Source organism: Triplophysa rosa, linkage group LG1 (genome assembly GCF_024868665.1).
Source record: "Triplophysa rosa linkage group LG1, Trosa_1v2, whole genome shotgun sequence".
Lineage (NCBI taxonomy): Eukaryota > Metazoa > Chordata > Actinopteri > Cypriniformes > Nemacheilidae > Triplophysa > Triplophysa rosa.
The window spans coordinates 7831829-7851840 of NC_079890.1; the positions used below are offsets into that span (position 1 = coordinate 7831829).

The 20012-nt window shown below is 39.1% G+C and overlaps 1 protein-coding gene across 4 annotated transcripts in view; it reads right to left on the bottom strand.

Annotated features, from left to right (window-relative positions):
• eml3 (EMAP like 3) overlaps positions 1-20012 on the bottom strand; it is a 113513-nt gene that overhangs the window by 34746 nt on the left and 58755 nt on the right. For all 4 annotated transcript variants that reach the window (XM_057333836.1, XM_057333827.1, XM_057333811.1 and 1 more), the window contains 6 exons: positions 17432-17461; positions 16467-16587; positions 15576-15725; positions 15156-15225; positions 14865-14975; positions 14584-14679 (listed from right to left, as the gene is read on the bottom strand). In XM_057333836.1, coding sequence (XP_057189819.1) covers positions 14584-14679; positions 14865-14975; positions 15156-15225; positions 15576-15725; positions 16467-16587; positions 17432-17461 — 578 coding nt within the window. The remainder of the gene's footprint in view (positions 1-14583; positions 14680-14864; positions 14976-15155; positions 15226-15575; positions 15726-16466; positions 16588-17431; positions 17462-20012) is intronic.

Consider the following 20012-nt stretch of genomic DNA (forward strand, 5'->3'; position numbering starts at 1 on the left):
TTAAATAATCATTTTGCTACCGTTTTGCTTGGCTATCTTAAAAATATATAATCAATCTGGGGAATGCTATTTCATTTTCATTTTGCAACTTGAAGAGCTTTAAAATATCTATTTAAATGACATGTTAAAACTAATGTAGGAACTGACAAATGTAAATTATGTCATTGAATATTCATTTTGCACCTAATGTTGCACATAGAGGGCCCTATTTTAACGATCTAAGCGCATGGTCTAAAGCGCCAGGCGCAGGTACACTCAGGGTGTCCGAATGTGTGTGCTAGTTTAACGACGGGAAAATGGTCGCGCACCCGGGCGCATGGTCTAAACGGGTTGTCCCGATTCTCTTAATGAGTAATGTTTTTTGAGCTTAACGTGCAGTAAACCAATCAGTGTCTCATCTCTCATTTCCTTTAAGAGCCAGTTGCAAAGTGAAAGCGCGTTGTGGACCCGCCCAGAGGTGCATTTTCTACTAATGCGCTCTTTAAATAACAAAAAAAATTGCGCCATTGAGTTTAGACCAGGTTTGGGTTTTCAGTTCCTCAAAATAGCAATGCATCAACAATGCGCCTGAAAACATCTCTTTTTTAGACCAACCCACCCATGGGCGCACAAATGAGCGCAAATGCATTTGCTATTTAAACAACGCGGCGTAGGTTGGGAAAATGAGAACTGCGTCGGGCTGAAACTAGCAAAAACACTTGCGCTGCACCTTGCGCCGGGTGTATGATAGGGCCTACAGTGTGTTATTTTAAATGTATAATTAAATACATAAATGCATTGTCATTTAACATACTGCATTGCCATTTAGCGTATTGCATTTCAAATTGAAAATAGCTACCAATATGCTTCCATAACGCATTGGTTTGAGAGAAGTATAAGTTGCTTGTGACCAAGTTATTAAACCATAACTGATATGTGAAAAGATCATGGAATGAATGAACATCCTCACAGCCTTAGTTGACATGCCATATCTAAAATTTGCCAGATTAAACTTAATTTGATTACAAACATTTTTATTTGTGGTTTAAAAGTAAGATTATTATCTATGTGCACACCCAGATATTTAAAATCTGAAATGACTCTACACATTAAGGACAATGCAAAATGTATTTTGGTTTGGAAAGTGAAACATGCAAAGGTTAAAGTTCAAATTCACAGTTTTAATGCTGTACTCTGTCCTATGCAAATAAGTTCCATACAGAGAAGGAATGGTGGGTGAGCCCCCTCTGACATCAGCAGCCAATCATGGCCATGGAATGGAGAAGCGGCAAATTGCAATCTCCTCCTTTTCTGAAAGGGATAAAGGTATCCTTTCGACAAACACTCTAGATTCTGAGTCTCCGGCTCAGAGAGACAATAACAGATAAGCAAAGTTCAGAGTCTCCCCTCTAGAGAGGCAATAACAGAGCAACACAACAACATTCTGAATGTTCCCCAGGGACTACAGTAGATCAACCACATTCAGAATCTACCGTCTAGTGAGGCAGCAACTAATGATCAGCTATACTTCACGGATCATGTTGCCAGCACCACCCGGTCCTGTAGATTCATACTCTACAACATTAGGAATAGTGTTGTTTTTGGCGGCCTGTTAAATTTTAAGTTTTAGTCTAGTCTTTGTGTCAAGCTGTCATTTTAGTTTTTATTAGTTTTAGTCACGTTCATACTCTTTTCAGTCTAGTCAAGTTTCAGTCTACTAAAAGTCTGAGCATTTTAGTCTTATTTTAGTCAGAATTATCCATCACTATTTTTGTCTAGTTTTAGTCGACAAAAACTGATGACATTTTAGTCTAGTTTTAGTCAATGAAAATTGTATTTTAGTCTCTTTTTAGTAATGCAATTCTATTTAACCCAGTCAATATACTATAAGTACCTAGTAGTATAGACGAAACCAAATTTTATTTTAGCCAAACCCATTTCAAACAAGGTTATCTTATTATATTATTGTTACCTTATAGACTCAAGAATACGTCCATTCCAGACACGGAAGACGTGGAAGTTCATCGCGAGCAGAAGGATCAGGTCAGTAAAATCAGTCTTGTTTAACTGGATTTCATTCATTAATTACATTTCCAGAAAGTTTAAGTTGGGGTACTGCAATGTTTATTTCCTATAAATAAATGCTAACTTACTGCAAAAGATAGCAAGCAAATTATTTTAAAATAATGTTAGCACATGAAAGCTTTGCAAATAAATTGTTTACTTTACGTTCGTTGTGTATGTTTTTGACCAGCAAACTATGTGTAATGAAGAATTGGTGTAAATTACAGTAGAAGTTAAAGAATTTCTGTCTGTAAGGATTTTTGGTCACCGTAATAAAATCACTGGGTCTTACCTGGCCACCTCTAAATAAAAGTTCTGGCTACGCCCCTGCTAAAGCATATATGGTGGCTGTTATAAGGCCCCTTTGTCAAAAATCCCTAACTCGACCCTAGAGAACTAGTTGACTACAGACCTACAGTATATTGAATCTACCTTTCATATCTGGACAGTTCTGGAAAAAGTAGTTTCAGCTCAATTATGTAGCTTCCTCCTCCCAGAAGTCCCAAACTTTTGCGAGCAGTCCACGACTCCACCGGGCTAAGTGGGTCGTGGAAAGGGGTTCGGGGACGCTGCGCGGCGAAGACCCCAGATTTTTCGGGGGTCCGACGCCGGGGTCAACCGAAGGGGAGTCCGCCCGAAGCCGACCGAGGGCGAAAGTTCGCCCCTGCGCTCGAGGGTGTCCGGGCGGGAGGCGCGCCAAGCGAAGAGCCCCCCAGCTGCGCTTCGGCGTTCGGCCATCGTGTGGCGCACTAGCTTAAAGCCACTGGGGCTTTTTCCATTCGCGTAGTCCCAGGGTGGGCCTTTGGCGCTTCCCCCGGGAGACCACGAACACGATATTCCTCCCACTACCACACTATCCGTGGCCGGTGGTCGCGGGACCCCAACGCCTCGCACGGATTGGTCCCTCTGCTGCCGGGCGACGCCCCCAAACACGCCCCCTGTACCACCAAAGCACTATCGGTCCGCTAACCAACTATGTTTGCCAAAGTGGTCACACGACCCCCGGGGGTCGCCCCGCCCCCCCCCCGTACCACCAAAGCACTATTTGACCACTTACCAACTACTTTTTTCAGATTGTAACTTTAAAATCGTTTATATGCATTAACGACCACGTCAGTCAATTAGTACACTTTATTAGACATACATATGTTAGCAGCAACTCACACAATGTTCAATTATGCCTAAAAAATGTATTTCCACCAACTCACTACGTTTCTCCCATTCCTATAAACTGCATGTGGTCATTTCCACCTACAGTTTATAAGAATGGGCCACGCGTATCAAGTTGGTGGACAAACCCCTCATAAGAAAAACTAAGGCCTTATAATGATTTATATGCATAAACAACAACATGATTCACTTAGCACGCTTTATTAGACATACATATGTTAGCAACAACTCACAGCATGCTCAATTATGCCCTAAAAGTGTTGTCCATCAACTTAATACACGTGGCCCATTCCTACAAACTGCATGTGGTCACTTCCTGTATGACTTGGCGAAAAACGGGGATAACTTCCGGTTTTGTGCCATGTTTGTAGTCCTTTGTAGTTTTCTTGTTTATTCGATTCCCCAGGCGTTTATAATCAATTATATGATCCAGCAACCTCGTTGATCTCTTAGTACACTCTATTAGACATACATATGTTAGCAGCAACTCGCAGAAGACAAAATTATGCCCCAAAAATGGTTGTCCACCAACTTAATACACGTGGTCCATTCCTATAAACTGCATGTGGTCATTTCCACCTGCAGTTTATAGGAATGTGCCACGCGTATCAAGTTGGTGGACAAACCCCTCATAAGAAAAGCTAAGGCCTTATAATGATTTATATGCATAAACAACAACATGATTCACTTAGTACGCTTTATTAGACATACATATGTTAGCAGCAGCTCACATAATGCTCAATTATGCCTAAAAAATCAATTTCCACCAACTCACTACGTTTCTCCCATTCCTATAAACTGCATGTGGTCACTTCCTGTATGACTTGGCGAAAAACGGGGATAACTTCCGGTTTTGTGCCATGTTTGTAGTCCTTTGTAGTTTTCTTGTTTATTTGATTCCCCAGCCGTTTACAATCAATTATATGATTCAACAACCTCATTGATCTCTTAATACACTCAATTAGACATACATATGTTAGCAGCAACTCGCAGAAGACAAAATTATGCCCCAAAAATGGTTGTCCACCAACTTAATACACGTGGTCCATTCCTATAAACTGCATGTGGTCATTTCCACCTGCAGTTTATAGGAATGTGCCACGCGTATCAAGTTGGTGGACAAACCCCTCATAAGAAAAGCTAAGGCCTTATAATGATTTATATGCATAAACAACAACATGATTCACTTAGTACGCTTTATTAGACATACATATGTTAGCAGCAGCTCACATAATGCTCAATTATGCCTAAAAAATCAATTTCCACCAACTCACTACGTTTCTCCCATTCCTATAAACTGCATGTGGTCACTTCCTGTATGACTTGGCGAAAAACGGGGATAACTTCCGGTTTTGTGCCATGTTTGTAGTCCTTTGTAGTTTTCTTGTTTATTTGATTCCCCAGCCGTTTACAATCAATTATATGATTCAACAACCTCATTGATCTCTTAATACACTCAATTAGACATACATATGTTAGCAGCAACTCGCAGAAGACAAAATTATGCCCCAAAAATGGTTGTCCACCAACTTAATACACGTGGTCCATTCCTATAAACTGCATGTGGTCATTTCCACCTGCAGTTTATAGGAATGTGCCACGCGTATCAAGTTGGTGGACAAACCCCTCATAAGAAAAGCTAAGGCCTTATAATGATTTATATGCATAAACAACAACATGATTCACTTAGTACGCTTTATTAGACATACATATGTTAGCAGCAGCTCACATAATGCTCAATTATGCCTAAAAAATCAATTTCCACCAACTCACTACGTTTCTCCCATTCCTATAAACTGCATGTGGTCACTTCCTGTATGACTTGGCGAAAAACGGGGATAACTTCCGGTTTTGTGCCATGTTTGTAGTCCTTTGTAGTTTTCTTGTTTATTTGATTCCCCAGCCGTTTACAATCAATTATATGATTCAACAACCTCATTGATCTCTTAGTACACTCTATTAGACATACATATGTTAGCAGCAACTCGCAGAAGACAAAATTATGCCCCAAAAATGGTTGTCCACCAACTTAATACACGTGGTCCATTCCTATAAACTGCATGTGGTCATTTCCACCTGCAGTTTATAGGAATGTGCCACGCGTATCAAGTTGGTGGACAAACCCCTCATAAGAAAAGCTAAGGCCTTATAATGATTTATATGCATAAACAACAACATGATTCACTTAGTACGCTTTATTAGACATACATATGTTAGCAGCAGCTCACAGAATGCTCAATTATGCCTAAAAAATCAATTTCCACCAACTCACTACGTTTCTCCCATTCCTATAAACTGCATGTGGTCACTTCCTGTATGACTTGGCGAAAAACGGGGATAACTTCCGGTTTTGTGCCATGTTTGTAGTCCTTTGTAGTTTTCTTGTTTATTCGATTCCCCAGGCGTTTATAATCAATTATATGATTCAACAACCTCGTTGATCTCTTAGTACACTCTATTAGACATACATATGTTAGCAGCAACTCGCAGAAGACAAAATTATGCCCCAAAAATGGTTGTCCACCAACTTAATACACGTGGTCCATTACCATAAACCTCAGGTGGACGGGCAATGCAAACAGACTAGAAAATGGATTGGTCCTTATTAACAAAAAAATATTGATTTGTATGTTTCAAAAAGCACATTATTCAATGAGTACACTTTATTGTACGCACATATGTTGGTATTGACTCATTCGATGCTCATTTTGACTATTAAGATAGCATTTTATATGGTCAAGGCCTCATTTTCAATCGTCATCCATTGAAATGAATGGGTTGCAAAGTGATACATAAAAAATGATATAAAATACTTTTTGGGCACCCACGCGTTTGCCCTTTCACTATGTCGCTTGTAGGATTGTGGCGCAAGTGCCTGTGAGATTTGGGGTCTCTCGGACCCCCGGCGGCCTTTGCGGAAAAGGTCTTTGCGTGCCATACATTTTCATGGAACCCCTTCCCATATTGAACCTTTTGACCCCTAAACAAAGCCGTAAAGTCACCCGACTTTTCCGCACGACCGGCGGGCAATAGACGATCGCGTGCATCTCGGTTTCGGGGCGGTCGGCCCAGCGGGGGTCTTGTCCACGACACCCTTATGGAAGAACCATTCACATAAACTGCACGAGAAATTTTCTAGAACGGTCCGAGGGGCCCCATATTCCAGATTCTGGCCCGTCGGGTGGCTCCCGACGACATACCGAGAGCACATCGCTCTAGAGGAAAAGAGAATGTTTTTTTGGACCCAATCACAAGATGAATCAAACAGCCTTCTCTCTCATATACCCCTCAACAGCATCATGAAGGTTTAGTGTTGGGGAGATAGATTTTTCAGGAAAGGTCTAAGAAGTTTGGACATTTGGGGGATACATCGGGGGCTTCTAGACAAAAATAATCTAGAATATCGAGACCCTTCGGCCTATCGTTTCCCTACGGAAGGGCTTCCACCTACCATCTAAGCCAATGTGTTTTCATTAACCGCTTCGTGGAAGGCTCTCCCTAATTTGACCTTTTGACCCCTAAACAAAGCCGTAAAGTCACCCGACTTTTCCGCGCGACTGGCGGGCAATAGACGATCGCGTGCGTCCCGGTTTCGGGGCGGTCGGCCCAGCGGGGGTCTTGTCCACGACACCCATATGGAAGAACCATTCACGTAAACTGCACGAGGAATTTTGCAGAAAGGTCCGAGGGGCCCCATATTCTAGATTCTGGCCCGTCGGGTGGCTCCCGACGACATACCGAGAGCACATCGCTCTAGAGGAACAGGGAATGTTTTTTGCACCCAATCACAAGATTAATCACACTCTCTCACATACCCCTCAACAGCATCATGAAGGTTTAGTGTTGGGGGATGGGGAATTTTTCAGGAAAGGTCTAAGAACTTTGGACATTTGGGGGATAAATCGGGGGTTTCTAGACAAAAATAATCTAAAATGTCCAGACCCCTCGGCCTATCGTTTCCCTACGGAAGGGCTTCCACCTACCATCTAAGCCCATGCATTTTTGATAGGGGGTTTGTGAACAGGCCACCCTAATTTGACATTCGAGGACAAACTGAGCATTCCACCAGTTGTTGCTAACATATGTGTGTCTAATGAAGTGCACTCGCTGAATAATGTGGTCGTTGATGCATTTAAATGAATATAAAGGCACGGTTTTGCTAATAAGCGGGTTGTCCACCAACTTGATACACGTGGCCCATACGTATAAACTGGTCGAGGAACTTTCCCACAAGGCCGCCGGAGGGGCCGACGGTCCCGAAACCTCACGGGCACTTGCGTTGCGGTCCCCCGAGCGACATACCGAAAGGGCAAAATCCTGGGTCCTCCACAAGTATTTTATATCCTTTTTAATGTATCGCTTTCCCAGCCCATTCATTTCAATGGAAGACGCTTAGAGACGAAGCCTGATTTTAGCTGTGTAGTCATCCACTTTTAAACCCTTCAGGAAGGAGCCACGGACCCCAAACTGCAGGGCCTGATTCGGGGGTCCGCGACGGTGGTCACTGCAAAGGCTCGAAGTCCTCCGACCTTAGGAACCTTGTTTTCTGGGCCTTCGTTTACACCCTGACCTTCGACAAATAAGATGTCAGATTTTAGGCCAAAATGAACACGTCACAAGCTGTCGGCGACCTACGTGTTTCTAAAAGAGAGTTCTGACTTAATCGTGTTGTTTTTGACACTTAGAAACGATCGTATGTTATAAAAAACAATTATTTCCACCAATATGATACACGTGGACCATACATATAAACCGCAAGTGGACAGGCAATGCAAACTTACTAGAAAATGGATCGTTCCATTTTCCAGTAAGAAGATACTAGAAAATGGATCGAGCGGCCACGCCTGTCCACGTGCAGCCTAAGGTAAGGGCCAGGCGTATTCGCCTCGTGGACGTGGCAAGGATCGACCATTTAAAATGCGTAAATATTATTTTTTTGTTTCGAAAACCACACGGATCGACTGGCACGCGCCCTCAGACAAACATACGTCGTGCCCGAGTGACAAAACGCAGTTTCCGGTACACGTAGTAGGGAAGCGGGCAAAACGTGGTTTGGTGGTACGGGGGCGTGGCCACCGAAGGCCCTGCGGGGTCGAAGGTCAAATTGCCACCCATAGTTGATCAGTGGACAAATAGTGGGTTGGTGGACTCTGGCACCCGTGGGTAGTACCCTGGTAGTCATCCCCATGAAAATAAATGAATCAAGGATCCGTAGGGGGATAGAGGACAAGTGGGTAAGCCGATCGACATAGGATAAACCTGTGGTGTACACATATGACGTTCGTGGAAAGGGGGCTAAGGGGGCTAGGGGGGAACCGTGGCACGAGGGCACCCCCAGTGGCGTCCTCACACCCCTTATCCGGGGGCAGCATTCGAGGAAAGTGACTAACCGCAGGGTTAGCTGAAATCACCCACTTCCCCTTTAGATATGCGCTCCAGGGCCGGCTTTGCACACTACGATCCGTCGCAACACTATGCGGCAAATGGCAGTTTATTTGAATAGGACTTTTTTCCACGAACCCACTATTTGTGCTTCCTCCAAAGGAATGACATCAATGAAGAATTCCAGTCTGGATTTAGAGCATGTCACAGTACAGAGACTGCTTTGATCAGAGTTACAAATGATCTGCTATTGGCGTCTGACCGAGGTTGTATCTCGTTATTGGTGCTGCTAGACCTTAGTGCTGCATTCGATACCATTGACCACAGCACACTCCTACATAGACTCGAAAATTATGTCGGCATTAAGGGAATAGCTTTGAAATGGTTTAAATCTTATTTATCCGACCGTTTTCAATTTGTAGCAATAAACAATGAGGTGTCATGCAAATCGCAAGTCCAGTATGGTGTACCACAGCGCTCAGTCTTAGGGCCTCTGCTCTTCGCATTATACATGCTACCTCTAGGAGATATAATAAAGTGACACGGAGTTAGCTTTCACTGTTATGCTGATGATACTCAACTTTACATTTCCTCGAAGCTTCATGAAACACAGCAGTTCAATCGAATAATGGAATGCATAATCGATATAAAAACTGGATGAGTAACAACTTTTTAATACTGAACTTGAACAAAACAGAAGTGTTACTTATTGGACCGAAAACCACCATACGTAACAACCAAGAATACTGCTCAACTCACTTTTATTGTCACATCACCACTTACAGTATCTATTGACGGATGTTCCATAAAACCCTCATAGTCAGCAAAGAAGCTTGGCGTTTTATTCGATAGTAATCTGTCATTTGAGAGCCATGTCACCAACACCTGTAAAATTGCATTTTTCCATTTTAAGAATATATCTAAACTACGTCATATGCTATCACTATCAGATGCATAGAAATTAATTCATGCATTCATGACATCAAGACTAGATTACTGTAATGCACTATTAGGTGGTTGCCCTGCAGGCTTATTACAAAAACTCCAACTGGTCAAAAACGTGGCAGCTCGAGTTCTAACACGTAAAATAAATATGAGCATATTAGCTTGATTCTGTCAACCTTGCACTGGTTACCTATTAAGCATCGCATTAACTTTAAAATCTTGCTTATTACCTATAAAGCCTTACATGGTTTAGCTCCTCAGTACCTGAGTGAACTTCTCTTGTCTTACAGTCCTTCACGTGCACTACGCTCTCAGGCGTCCGGTCAGCTGGTAATACCTAGAATTTCAAAATCAAGTGCAGGTGGTAGATCCTTTTCCTATCTAGCTCATAAACTTTGGAACAGTCTTCCCTGCACTGTCCGGGAGGCAGACACACTCTTGTCAGTTTAAAGGGGCCATGAATTAAGACCTAAATCATGCCCAGACCTGATGGTAGAGTGGAGAATGGGAAGCGGCGACCTGACAAGAGCTGAGATGATCGAGCTGGATAAAGAAGGACGTGGCGACTTGATACTTCTTCACTACAAAATTTCAACTGCTACTAGATTATTAATGATAATCTTAAACCTATAATTTACCTTATTACTAAATTTATTTTTATTTAGCTAGTTGTGCAAGCACTGTCGAGCTTGTGCAGAGGTTGCAGCTTTTGCCAGAGGGGAACTGGAATCCCCTGGTTGGGCCTGGGTTCTCCTGAGGGTGTTTTTTCTCCATTGGAGTTTTGGGTTCCTCGCCACCATTTGCATACTGTTTTGCACTGTTTGCCTGGCCGGGGGGCTGCTTTATTTATTTATTTTAAAGTTTTACTTAATTAATATTACATATAGGAATTTATAGTCTGTTTAATATTTGAACAGTGTTTCTCTCTCCCTTATGTTAAATGTGTGCTTTAAATGTTTTGCTTATAGTCAATATGTTTTATGTAAAAAGCGCTATATAAATAATGTTGACTTGACTTGACATAAAAAAATACACTAGCCCAGTCTCTGATGGTTAAATAATTATTAATTTAACCTGTATAGTAGAGCCAGTGGGAGGCAACAGGCAGACGTAACTGTGTGTAATGTAATTTTTCTAATAATAATGGTAATTTTTATTAGACTCACATTGTTGTTTTTGGTCCATCATGGGACAATCAGAGAGCACAATTTAAGGATGACATCTTCCACTTTTTTTCTCACTTTACTTATTGTACATTATCTTTCTACTAATAAATTTTTTAAATATATTGGAACATATTCATGAACATCTAGTGTTTTGTTTGTTTTTCATTAAGACATTTGTCTTAACTTGACGTTTTAAAAATGCAATTGTCATTGCCCTCCTCTTCATATGGCTTATACTTGTTCTGGCTCTAGTGTTCTTCTATAAGAAACTAAATAAAGACACAAATGGACAGTATGGTATCCATCACTTAATGGTCGCTGAAGGTGGACTAATTAAATAAATAAATAATTAATTATTATTAATTAACTCCATGAAGAAGAGGAGCACCTAGAAGATAATGAAGGAAAAGATGAGAAAGATGTCGATAATGAAAAACAGAATGAAAGCCAAGCAGAGGTAGAATAAGAACAAGAAAATCATGACATTAGGGATGACTCTTCGGATGACTATTCCAGCATTGATCTGAGGGAGATGTCATGACAGAACCACGGGAGACCCAAGTGCGGGGGGAAAAAACAGAGTCTTTATTATTCTGACGAAGACAGGGAGAAAAGTAACAAAAAACAGGTTGCAAGCGTATCCCTCCGGAGGAATCAAAAGTCAGCGCAGAGAGTCGAGGATAGGCTGCCGGTACTGAGAGTTGGGCGGTAGCGCCTGGTGACCTCACTCGACTCGGAGTCCGCGTAGACAGAGAGGGGAAAGGCTGTGCCTGATGGAGTTGCTGGAGAGTCCACCCACGAGGAATCCTTCCGTTGAAATGACCACTGACCGGAGCGCCAAAGCAAGCTGCTGAAGGGAACAGAACAGAAGACAGAGCGAGGAAGGCAAGGAAGGTAAGTGCTATAAAACTGAGACAAGACTAGACAAGACTTGGCTAAGGTAGACCAACTTGACAACAGGTTTAGTATAAGGCTTCTACAGGCAAGCCGCAGCTACTCCTGGGGCAGTCTGGGGCAGAATAATCCACAACGAACAGACACTGGACAACAAACACAGAGGGAATTATAAAGAGAACGTAACGAGGAGATCATAATCAGGTGTGGAGTAATTAAGGGAATGATGAAGTCTAACGAGTGAAGAGCCAACAGGCGTGTGAGCACGGAGTGGAAAAACACCAGTGCAAGAGAAGTCATACGAAAACACGAGGGTGGGGCAAATGACGCAGACACAAGCACGAGGCCGGCCGAAGCTCGGTGTCAGCCATGTGCTCGACAAAAAACAAAACAATCCCCGTGCCAGGTGATGACCCGACCAAACCGTAACAGGAGAGGGCAAATAAGAGAAAAGAGAACAAGAATGGCGAGAAGACTGAAGCTGCAGAAGACAAGGAAAAACAGGAGGAGGCAGCGGGAGAGTATAGTTAACATGGTAAAGAGGTCAAGAACGAAGAGAAAGTTGGATTGCTAGTGCCATTTTTGTCTGAACAGAGCAAAGATAAAGGAAATGACTTGATTGCTTTTTAAGAAGAACAGAGATGAGCAGAAACTTGGCTTTAGAAATGAATAGCCAGGCAATCAGTTGAGTGGATTTATTAGGTGTCAAAAACATTGTTTGTAGATATAAGTGAGATGTACAATTGGACCTTTTTGTCAACTGAAAGTTTCTCTACTTTTTGTCATTTTTTTCTGCAAATGCTGACAGTAATATGACATTTTTTATAGAATTTTATAGTAACATAAATTTATATTAACATTTTTTTATGTCAATAAAGTTTTTGTGTATAATGCTTGTCTATTGTTCTGGGTCACACAACAACCTGTAACTGTACCTTACTGTAGCCAATTAAGGCATTCAACAAACAATCATTGCAACCATGAAACCATTTTATGGTCGTTTATCCTCATTTAACATGTCTTTTAAGTCAGATTTTCTGGGTTTATTCAAGATAATGTCTGACAAATGTAAAGTACTACAGTACTCCAGCAGTAGGCCTGTTTCTGCAGATTACAATAGTTTTAACGTAAGATAGGCAAACGAGTTAGAACGACTTTACATTTGTTTTACACATAGTGAACGACTAAGTGTCAGAGTTTAGCATTGCCATTAGCATTCCTGAAGGTGACTGAGCAGTAAAAGAACTACTAGAATCAAAAACAGCACATTTACATACTTTTCCAAGTTTACCTGCGGCTTTGAGTTTACTGATGGCTGTCATGACATTGCCTGAACCACTGGCAACAAAAAGATCGGCTTGGAATCGGCAAGACGTGAGAACTACCCTGTACGGGCTGATCACCAGTCCAGTATGATCATGCAGAAAATCGTCCGATTCCGATGCCTGGCTGGTCGATTGGTGCATCTCTAATACGGATGGGCATTTTTCAATAATTTCATATTCGTTTTTTTAAATTAAGTTAATAATGACGTAATTTGTTACGTTTTTATTAAGTCACAATTTCACATCAAGCTTATAATTATCATTAAATATTCATAACGCATTAATATTATATCCTGTATATAGGTTTTTTAATGTTGAAAAAAATAAAAAAATGGAAAAATACATAAAAAACTGCATTTAAACCTGCGTGGAACGGTATAATACAAAAATAAAACAGACAAAACAAAACGAACAAAACGCAACGTATATTGACAGTCTGTAATAAATGGTTTTCTTGTTTATTTTGTTTTACATGTTCTTGATAAGAAAAACAAGCATATAGGTCTATTTTACTCTGGTGAAAATCTGTTCAACAAGCCGACAGCGGAGAAAACGCGCTGCTGTTCTCTAACTCCCGGTAACAAAACCCAGAACTGACAAGAATATCTGACTTGGCGACTGTTAAGATCCTAAAAAATACCCCGCAACAAAGACGGAGCCATTATAGTGCTTGTTTCCCTGTTTATTACGTGACCGTCATCTGAGGAAGATATTACCTGCTGATCAGCACCGCATATAAATATTGTTTTCTTTGTTGTTCACGGTCAGTGTCTGTCTTGTTTAGCTTTGCATTGTATTTGCATCAATAAATAAGGTAGGCCTATTTATTTCAACAAAGGTAAGGAATCACAAGGTAAGGAATTTTGTTAAACAAAAAAAGCAGCCGTGCGAATTTATTTAGCCTACGAATTTATTTAGTAACTTGAAGGCGACAACCCTATTTGAACTTCTAGAAGGAAAATTCAGGCTTTTAGGTATGGAAAAAGGTGCCAGTCTTATATTAATATTCTTATATTCATTAACATTAGTTGCAGTGAAATGTACATTTTTATGTTTCAAGTTGTTGAAATTAGCATTACTTAATATATTTTATATTGAATATGAATTTACTAAGAACAACCGCTCCGAACAATTTATGGTAATATATGAATTATTGTTAATAATTTAATATTACGTTGGTATTTTTATACCTAATGTAAGTAATGTTAACGAATTCTGTGGCTCACCAGTTTTGAAACATTTTAATATGGTGATGTGAGACGAGCATAACACGCGATCCGGGGTTCCGGTGTGTAAACTTAAAATATTTGCACTAGCTTGCGATCTGAGTGAACAAAGATTTAGGAACACATACATATTATTTTTTATATTTTCTGTATATTATAAAATCATTACAGATGAAGTGAAGAAGCGTTAAATAAGACGTGACAACTCTAAGGTCTTCTGTAGCAGTAACTTAACCTTGTAGTGACACAGTTTTATTCTTATGAAAAATATGAATATTCAAATAGCACGTTTAATATTCAAATAGTTATTGTGGATCAAATATTAAAATATTCAAACATTCGTGCACATCCCTAATCTCTAATAGTATGAAAGGTCTATGAGATGGCCTCACAAACACAGTGAAACAAACTGTGTGCATGTATTGAACACACCTTGACCTCAGCATGCTTTGTGTTTTTATTCCAGTCCCATAACGAAAGCATGTGCTCATTCGAGTCATCAATCACACATAGGAATGTTCCTGCATCCTAAAATAAAAAAAAATGCTTAATGTAATGTTCCCCAGAGCAAAAAGTTTTTGCTTGGACTACAGAATAGATTAGGTATACTGTGTTAGTTAAAAAAGTATTCTTATTATTATTTTTATAGAAGAAATAATCCATCTGCCTGCTGTGATTTATATAAATAATAAAAACTGGGAGGCAATACTCACTGCATTGGAAAATGCTACAGATCCTACACCCCGCTCAAAAGTCCCGAGGCCAATCTGCTGCAGTGTAACTAGCGTTTTGGAGTCCCAAATGTGTACAAATGGCTGTAGAGGCTGATATACACAATTACACATAAACATACATACAATTAATTAATATTTGTTGGTAAAAACTTACAGTAAATGTTTGTAACACAATCAGTGTGTTGTCCACAGTTTAATACTGAAGGTTATATACTACATCACATCATTGTTACATCAGTGGAATGATATCTATTTATACATGTATCCCACCTTGCCATCTTTGTCCACCCCTGCTGTCTGTCCAGATGCTACACGCACCTTGTCTGGGTGGATGGCGAGACTATTTCCAAAGAAGTAGGAATAATTACGAGCATATAAAAATAAGAAAAACAAATCAAGGAATAGTTCATCTTAAAATTAAAACTCTCATAATTATTCAACCTCATTCCAGCCCAGATGTATTTGACATACCTTTTTCCCATAACACAAACAAACAACATGCATCTTTCATTAAAACACCAAATGATATGGTTATGAGAGAAAACAATATTTTAACTTCTTGTCTGTCTCATGACAAAATATCAAATGATTAGTGAGGAGATACGTGATCTAGGATGGCATGTAGGTGAGTAAATTTCAAATTTTTCATTTCTGGGTGAACTATTTCTTTAAATATTTATTGAAACTCACCATCGTACACAGTCTGTGTGTTTACGATAATGTCGTTGTGTTTGGTTGCTGATATGGTACAAAACCACAACACAGGCAATAAAATAAACAGCCTCCCCAGAGGGTAAAAAGTAAAAATTAGCTCGACAGTCCCTCCCCCTGTAACCATAGCTAAAATAAAAGGGTCAAGGAACATTTGCTGATAAATATTCATTACAAAACAGGTAAATCTAAATTACTGTTTGGCATTGTAGGCAATACAATGTTTAGGAAATGTTTGGTTTAAGAGAAAATAGTGTTCTCATCTTCGGCCCACAAATTTGGAAATGAAAAATACAGTATAAAGCATTTATGCTTCTCATAAACAATATAAAAAAGTAAACTATGGTTATGAAATCAAACACAATATTTTGTAATATTTATTTAAAAAATATGGCAACACTTTATTTTATGGTGCCCTTGTTACATGTTACATGTATTTACATATTTACTATAAATTTTGCATAATTACATGTAACTAACCCTGAACCACACCCTAATCCTAACCCTATAGTAAGTACATGTAGTTCAATATTATTACTCAGTACTTAAATATATATTTACACTGTAACACAAGACACTTAAAATGAATTATAATAACTTAATCAACATTTATATTTTATTTAAGTGGTTACGTTATATAGTAACTATGGTAAAAGACTTCATAAGAACACTCTTAGGTTGTATTTGTTAACATGATAATATTAACAAGATAAGATAAGATAAATGCATTAGCTAACATGAACTAACAATGAGCAATATAGTTTTTTTTTGTCAACGTAATGTTCATTGTTTCCAACATTTTGTAATGTTAGCCAATTCACTAATGTTAACTATACAACCAAAAGTGTTAGCAAATTTTATTTAGGATACACCCAGTCCAGTTCCAATTTCTGTGAGGGAAGATCCATTTTCAGCTCCTCATACTTTGGAATGTTTGAGGGAATGTACATGGTAATGGGTCTCCCACGAATAAACATCTTAATGGACTGACCTACAGGCAAAATTCAAAGGGTGTGACAGTTCAGAGATAAAGACATGATGAGAAAAAGTGATCAACATCATGCTTACACATAGTCCTACAATTTAAGTTTTTATTCATAATTATTAATAAATGTTAAACTAACATTCTACTTAATATGTTTAAAGGGTTAGTTTTCAAAAGTATGAAAATTCTGTCAAGTGCGTCCATAATTAGAAAAAAAATGTGGAAAACTACAGAAAAAGGCGGTGTATTTATGTATTTACGACTGGTCTATTCGCATGGGATTAGTATTACTTGAGGTAATTTTCCCGGACCTTTTTACAGAAGGTAGAAGTCGCCATAATCTTTACTGACATTGTCCGTAATGATTACTGACATGGCACATTCGGATGGGACTAAAATCACTGAGAAGCTCTGGTAATAATTGCTTTACGTAATCTGACATGGAAGAGAGGAAATTGTTGTTTAAAGTCATCATTTTTGTTTTATTGCGTACAAAAAGTATTCTTGTCACTTAATAAAATGAAGGTTGAACCACTGTATTCACATGGACTAACGGTGTCTGTAACATGTGCTTTGAGTGAAAGTTGTGTTGCTGTCTATGGGTTAGTCATATAGCTCTCAGACCACATGAAAACGATCCTTATTTGTGTTCCAAAGATGAACAAATGTTTTACAGTTGTGGAACGACTTGAGGGTGAAGAATTTTCATTCTTTGGTGAAATATCGTTTTAAATAAGTTTAAAGATAGTTTAAGTAATACCAAATATTTAAAATAAATTAGCAAATAATTTAAATAAAATAAATGTAATAAATAAAATAAATTTAGGTTCCATTGCAAAAGACAACTTACTCTGAGTTCCTCTTCTAGACCCCTGAGATCCTGGTAAAGAATAAAACACACACAAACATTACCTCTACAGCTGTTAGACACATTTCAGAATTTTGGCAGCCCAACTGTGTTCCAACCAGCTTAACTCAGAGTCATCTCTGTTATTATCTGGACCTGTTTTTTCACTGAAGGGGAAAATTCTCATTTTTACAGGGCTTTTATAAGCGATATGGCAGAGAAGCCTATCTGCACAGTGGAATGACAATAATAACGACATAAAGGACTGCCTAATTAAATTATAACTTTAGTAAGGTTGAATCAATCTTATGTTTAATACATTATTTAATTTATGTACCTGATAACTACTACTATTAGACCAACCTAAAACTGAAATGCTCTGATTATTTGTATGTTTGCTTTATTACATTTATTTGTGCTATTGCACATACTTTGATTACTTGATCTTATTTTATTACTTACTGATTAGTTGTCTTCAACAATATTTAAAATTTTGAGTTCTAGGCTAATAGTTTTTATGGTATCAAACCCTTATTTATTAACATTTCATAGGTTAATTTTTTTTTTTAATAACTAGATATTATTTAATATTTGTTGGTGGTGGGGCCAGTGCAAATTTTGGCAGGGCCAGTAAAAATTGGAATCATTTGCCCGACCGGGCCAGTAGAAAAAATCCTTAGCGTTGAGCCCTGAAGACGTATTAAAGAATTATTGTATAACATTGGCTGTTTTGATACAAAGGGAAGCTGTAATATCATGTCTTCATTGGAAGCATCATATGGTTTTGAGTTTAAAGCACAAACCCCAGCAGGTCCTTATGTCAATGCTATCAGCGTTATACCAAAATAACATTAAAAAAATGTGTCACACCGGCACTGATATCCCCATGGTTAGTCTGCCGACATATAGCGCTAGTGCACTCAAGGCGACCGCAGTTTAGGGGTGTTCATGCCTTCAAAGGGATATTTCACCCCAAAATGAACATTCTGTCATCATTTATTCACCCTCTTGACAATTCAAACACAAAAGAAGATATTTTGAAATGTTGGTCAAAGAAAACCGATGGTCCCCATTCACTTGCATTGGTTTAGTGTCCATACAATAGAAGTGAATAGGGACCAACGGTTTTTGGTTACTATCTTACTTCTTTAAAAAATCTTCTTTTGTGATCTGCAGAAGACAGAAAGTCATATCAAACTTTATGTTGGCTTGAGAAAGCCTAGTCTAAAAGTTTGAAATAGTGTAGAGTGGAACAAATGTAGATTGTGATAGACTTACTGTGTGAGTGTGTATAGACGGTTCCATTGGACGTGCACACCTGGACTGCAGTTTACTTCCGGTCTGTGTTTGTTTATCGGTCTGGCTAGTGTCTAATAATATACAGTGCCTTGCAAAAGTATTCATTCCTCTTCATTTTATTCACATTTTGTTATGTTGCTGCCTTATCTTAAACTACTTTTAAAAAATACATTAATCTACACTCCATGCGCAATAATGACAAAGAAAAACAGATTTGTGACAACTTTGCAAATGTATTAAAAATTAAAAACTGAAATAAGTACATTGCATAAGTATTCATACCCTTTTCTGGGACACTCTCAGAACTCGGAAGCATTAGTTTTGCTTGTTGATGTTTCTAGACTTCGATTGGAGTTAACCTGTGGCTAATTCAATTGAATAAGTATGATTTGGAGCGGCACATACCTCTCAATAAAAGGTGCAACAGCTGAAAATGCAAGTAAATCCAAGACATGAGGTCAAAAGAACTGCCAGTAGAGCTCTTAGACAGGATTGTATCAAGACACAGATCTGGGGAAGACTTCTGAAAAACAATCTGCTGTATTGAAGGTTCACAGAAGCATGTAGTCTCCATTAATCCTTAATGAAAGAGGTTTGGAACCACCAGATCTCTTACTTGAGCTGACCTCCTGTCCAAACTGAGCCATCTATGACAAAGGGTCTTGGTTAGAGCGGTGACCAAGAAGCTGATGATCACTCTGGTTGAGCTCCATGATCATATATGGATATGGGAGAAACTTGCAGAAGGACAAACATCACTGCAACACTCCACCACTGATTATGAAAACCTAGACCAGAACATTCAGAACCTCGGACAGGGCAGAAGGTTCATTCTCCAACATGACAATGATCCTAAGCACAAAGCTAAAACAATGCAAGAGTGGCTTATGGAGAACTCTGTCAATGTCCTTGATTGGCCCAGTTAGTGCTTGGGCTTGAACCCAACTGAACATCTCTGCATAAACCTGAAAATGTCTGTCTACTGATGATCTCCATCCAACCAGACAGAGTTTGAGAGGATCTTAGGAGAAGAATGTCAGAAAATGCCAAATGCAGATGTGTAAAGCTTGTCACATCATACCCAAAAAGATTTGAGACTGTAAAGGTGCTTTAACCAACTACTGAGTTAAGGGTATGAATACTTATGCAATGTATTTATTATTATTATTATTTTTAATAAATTTGCAAAGTTACAGCTCACAAATCAGTTTTTTGTTTTGACATTATTGTGCATGGAGTGTAGATTAATGTAAAAAAATCATTTAAAGTAGTTTAAGATAAGGCA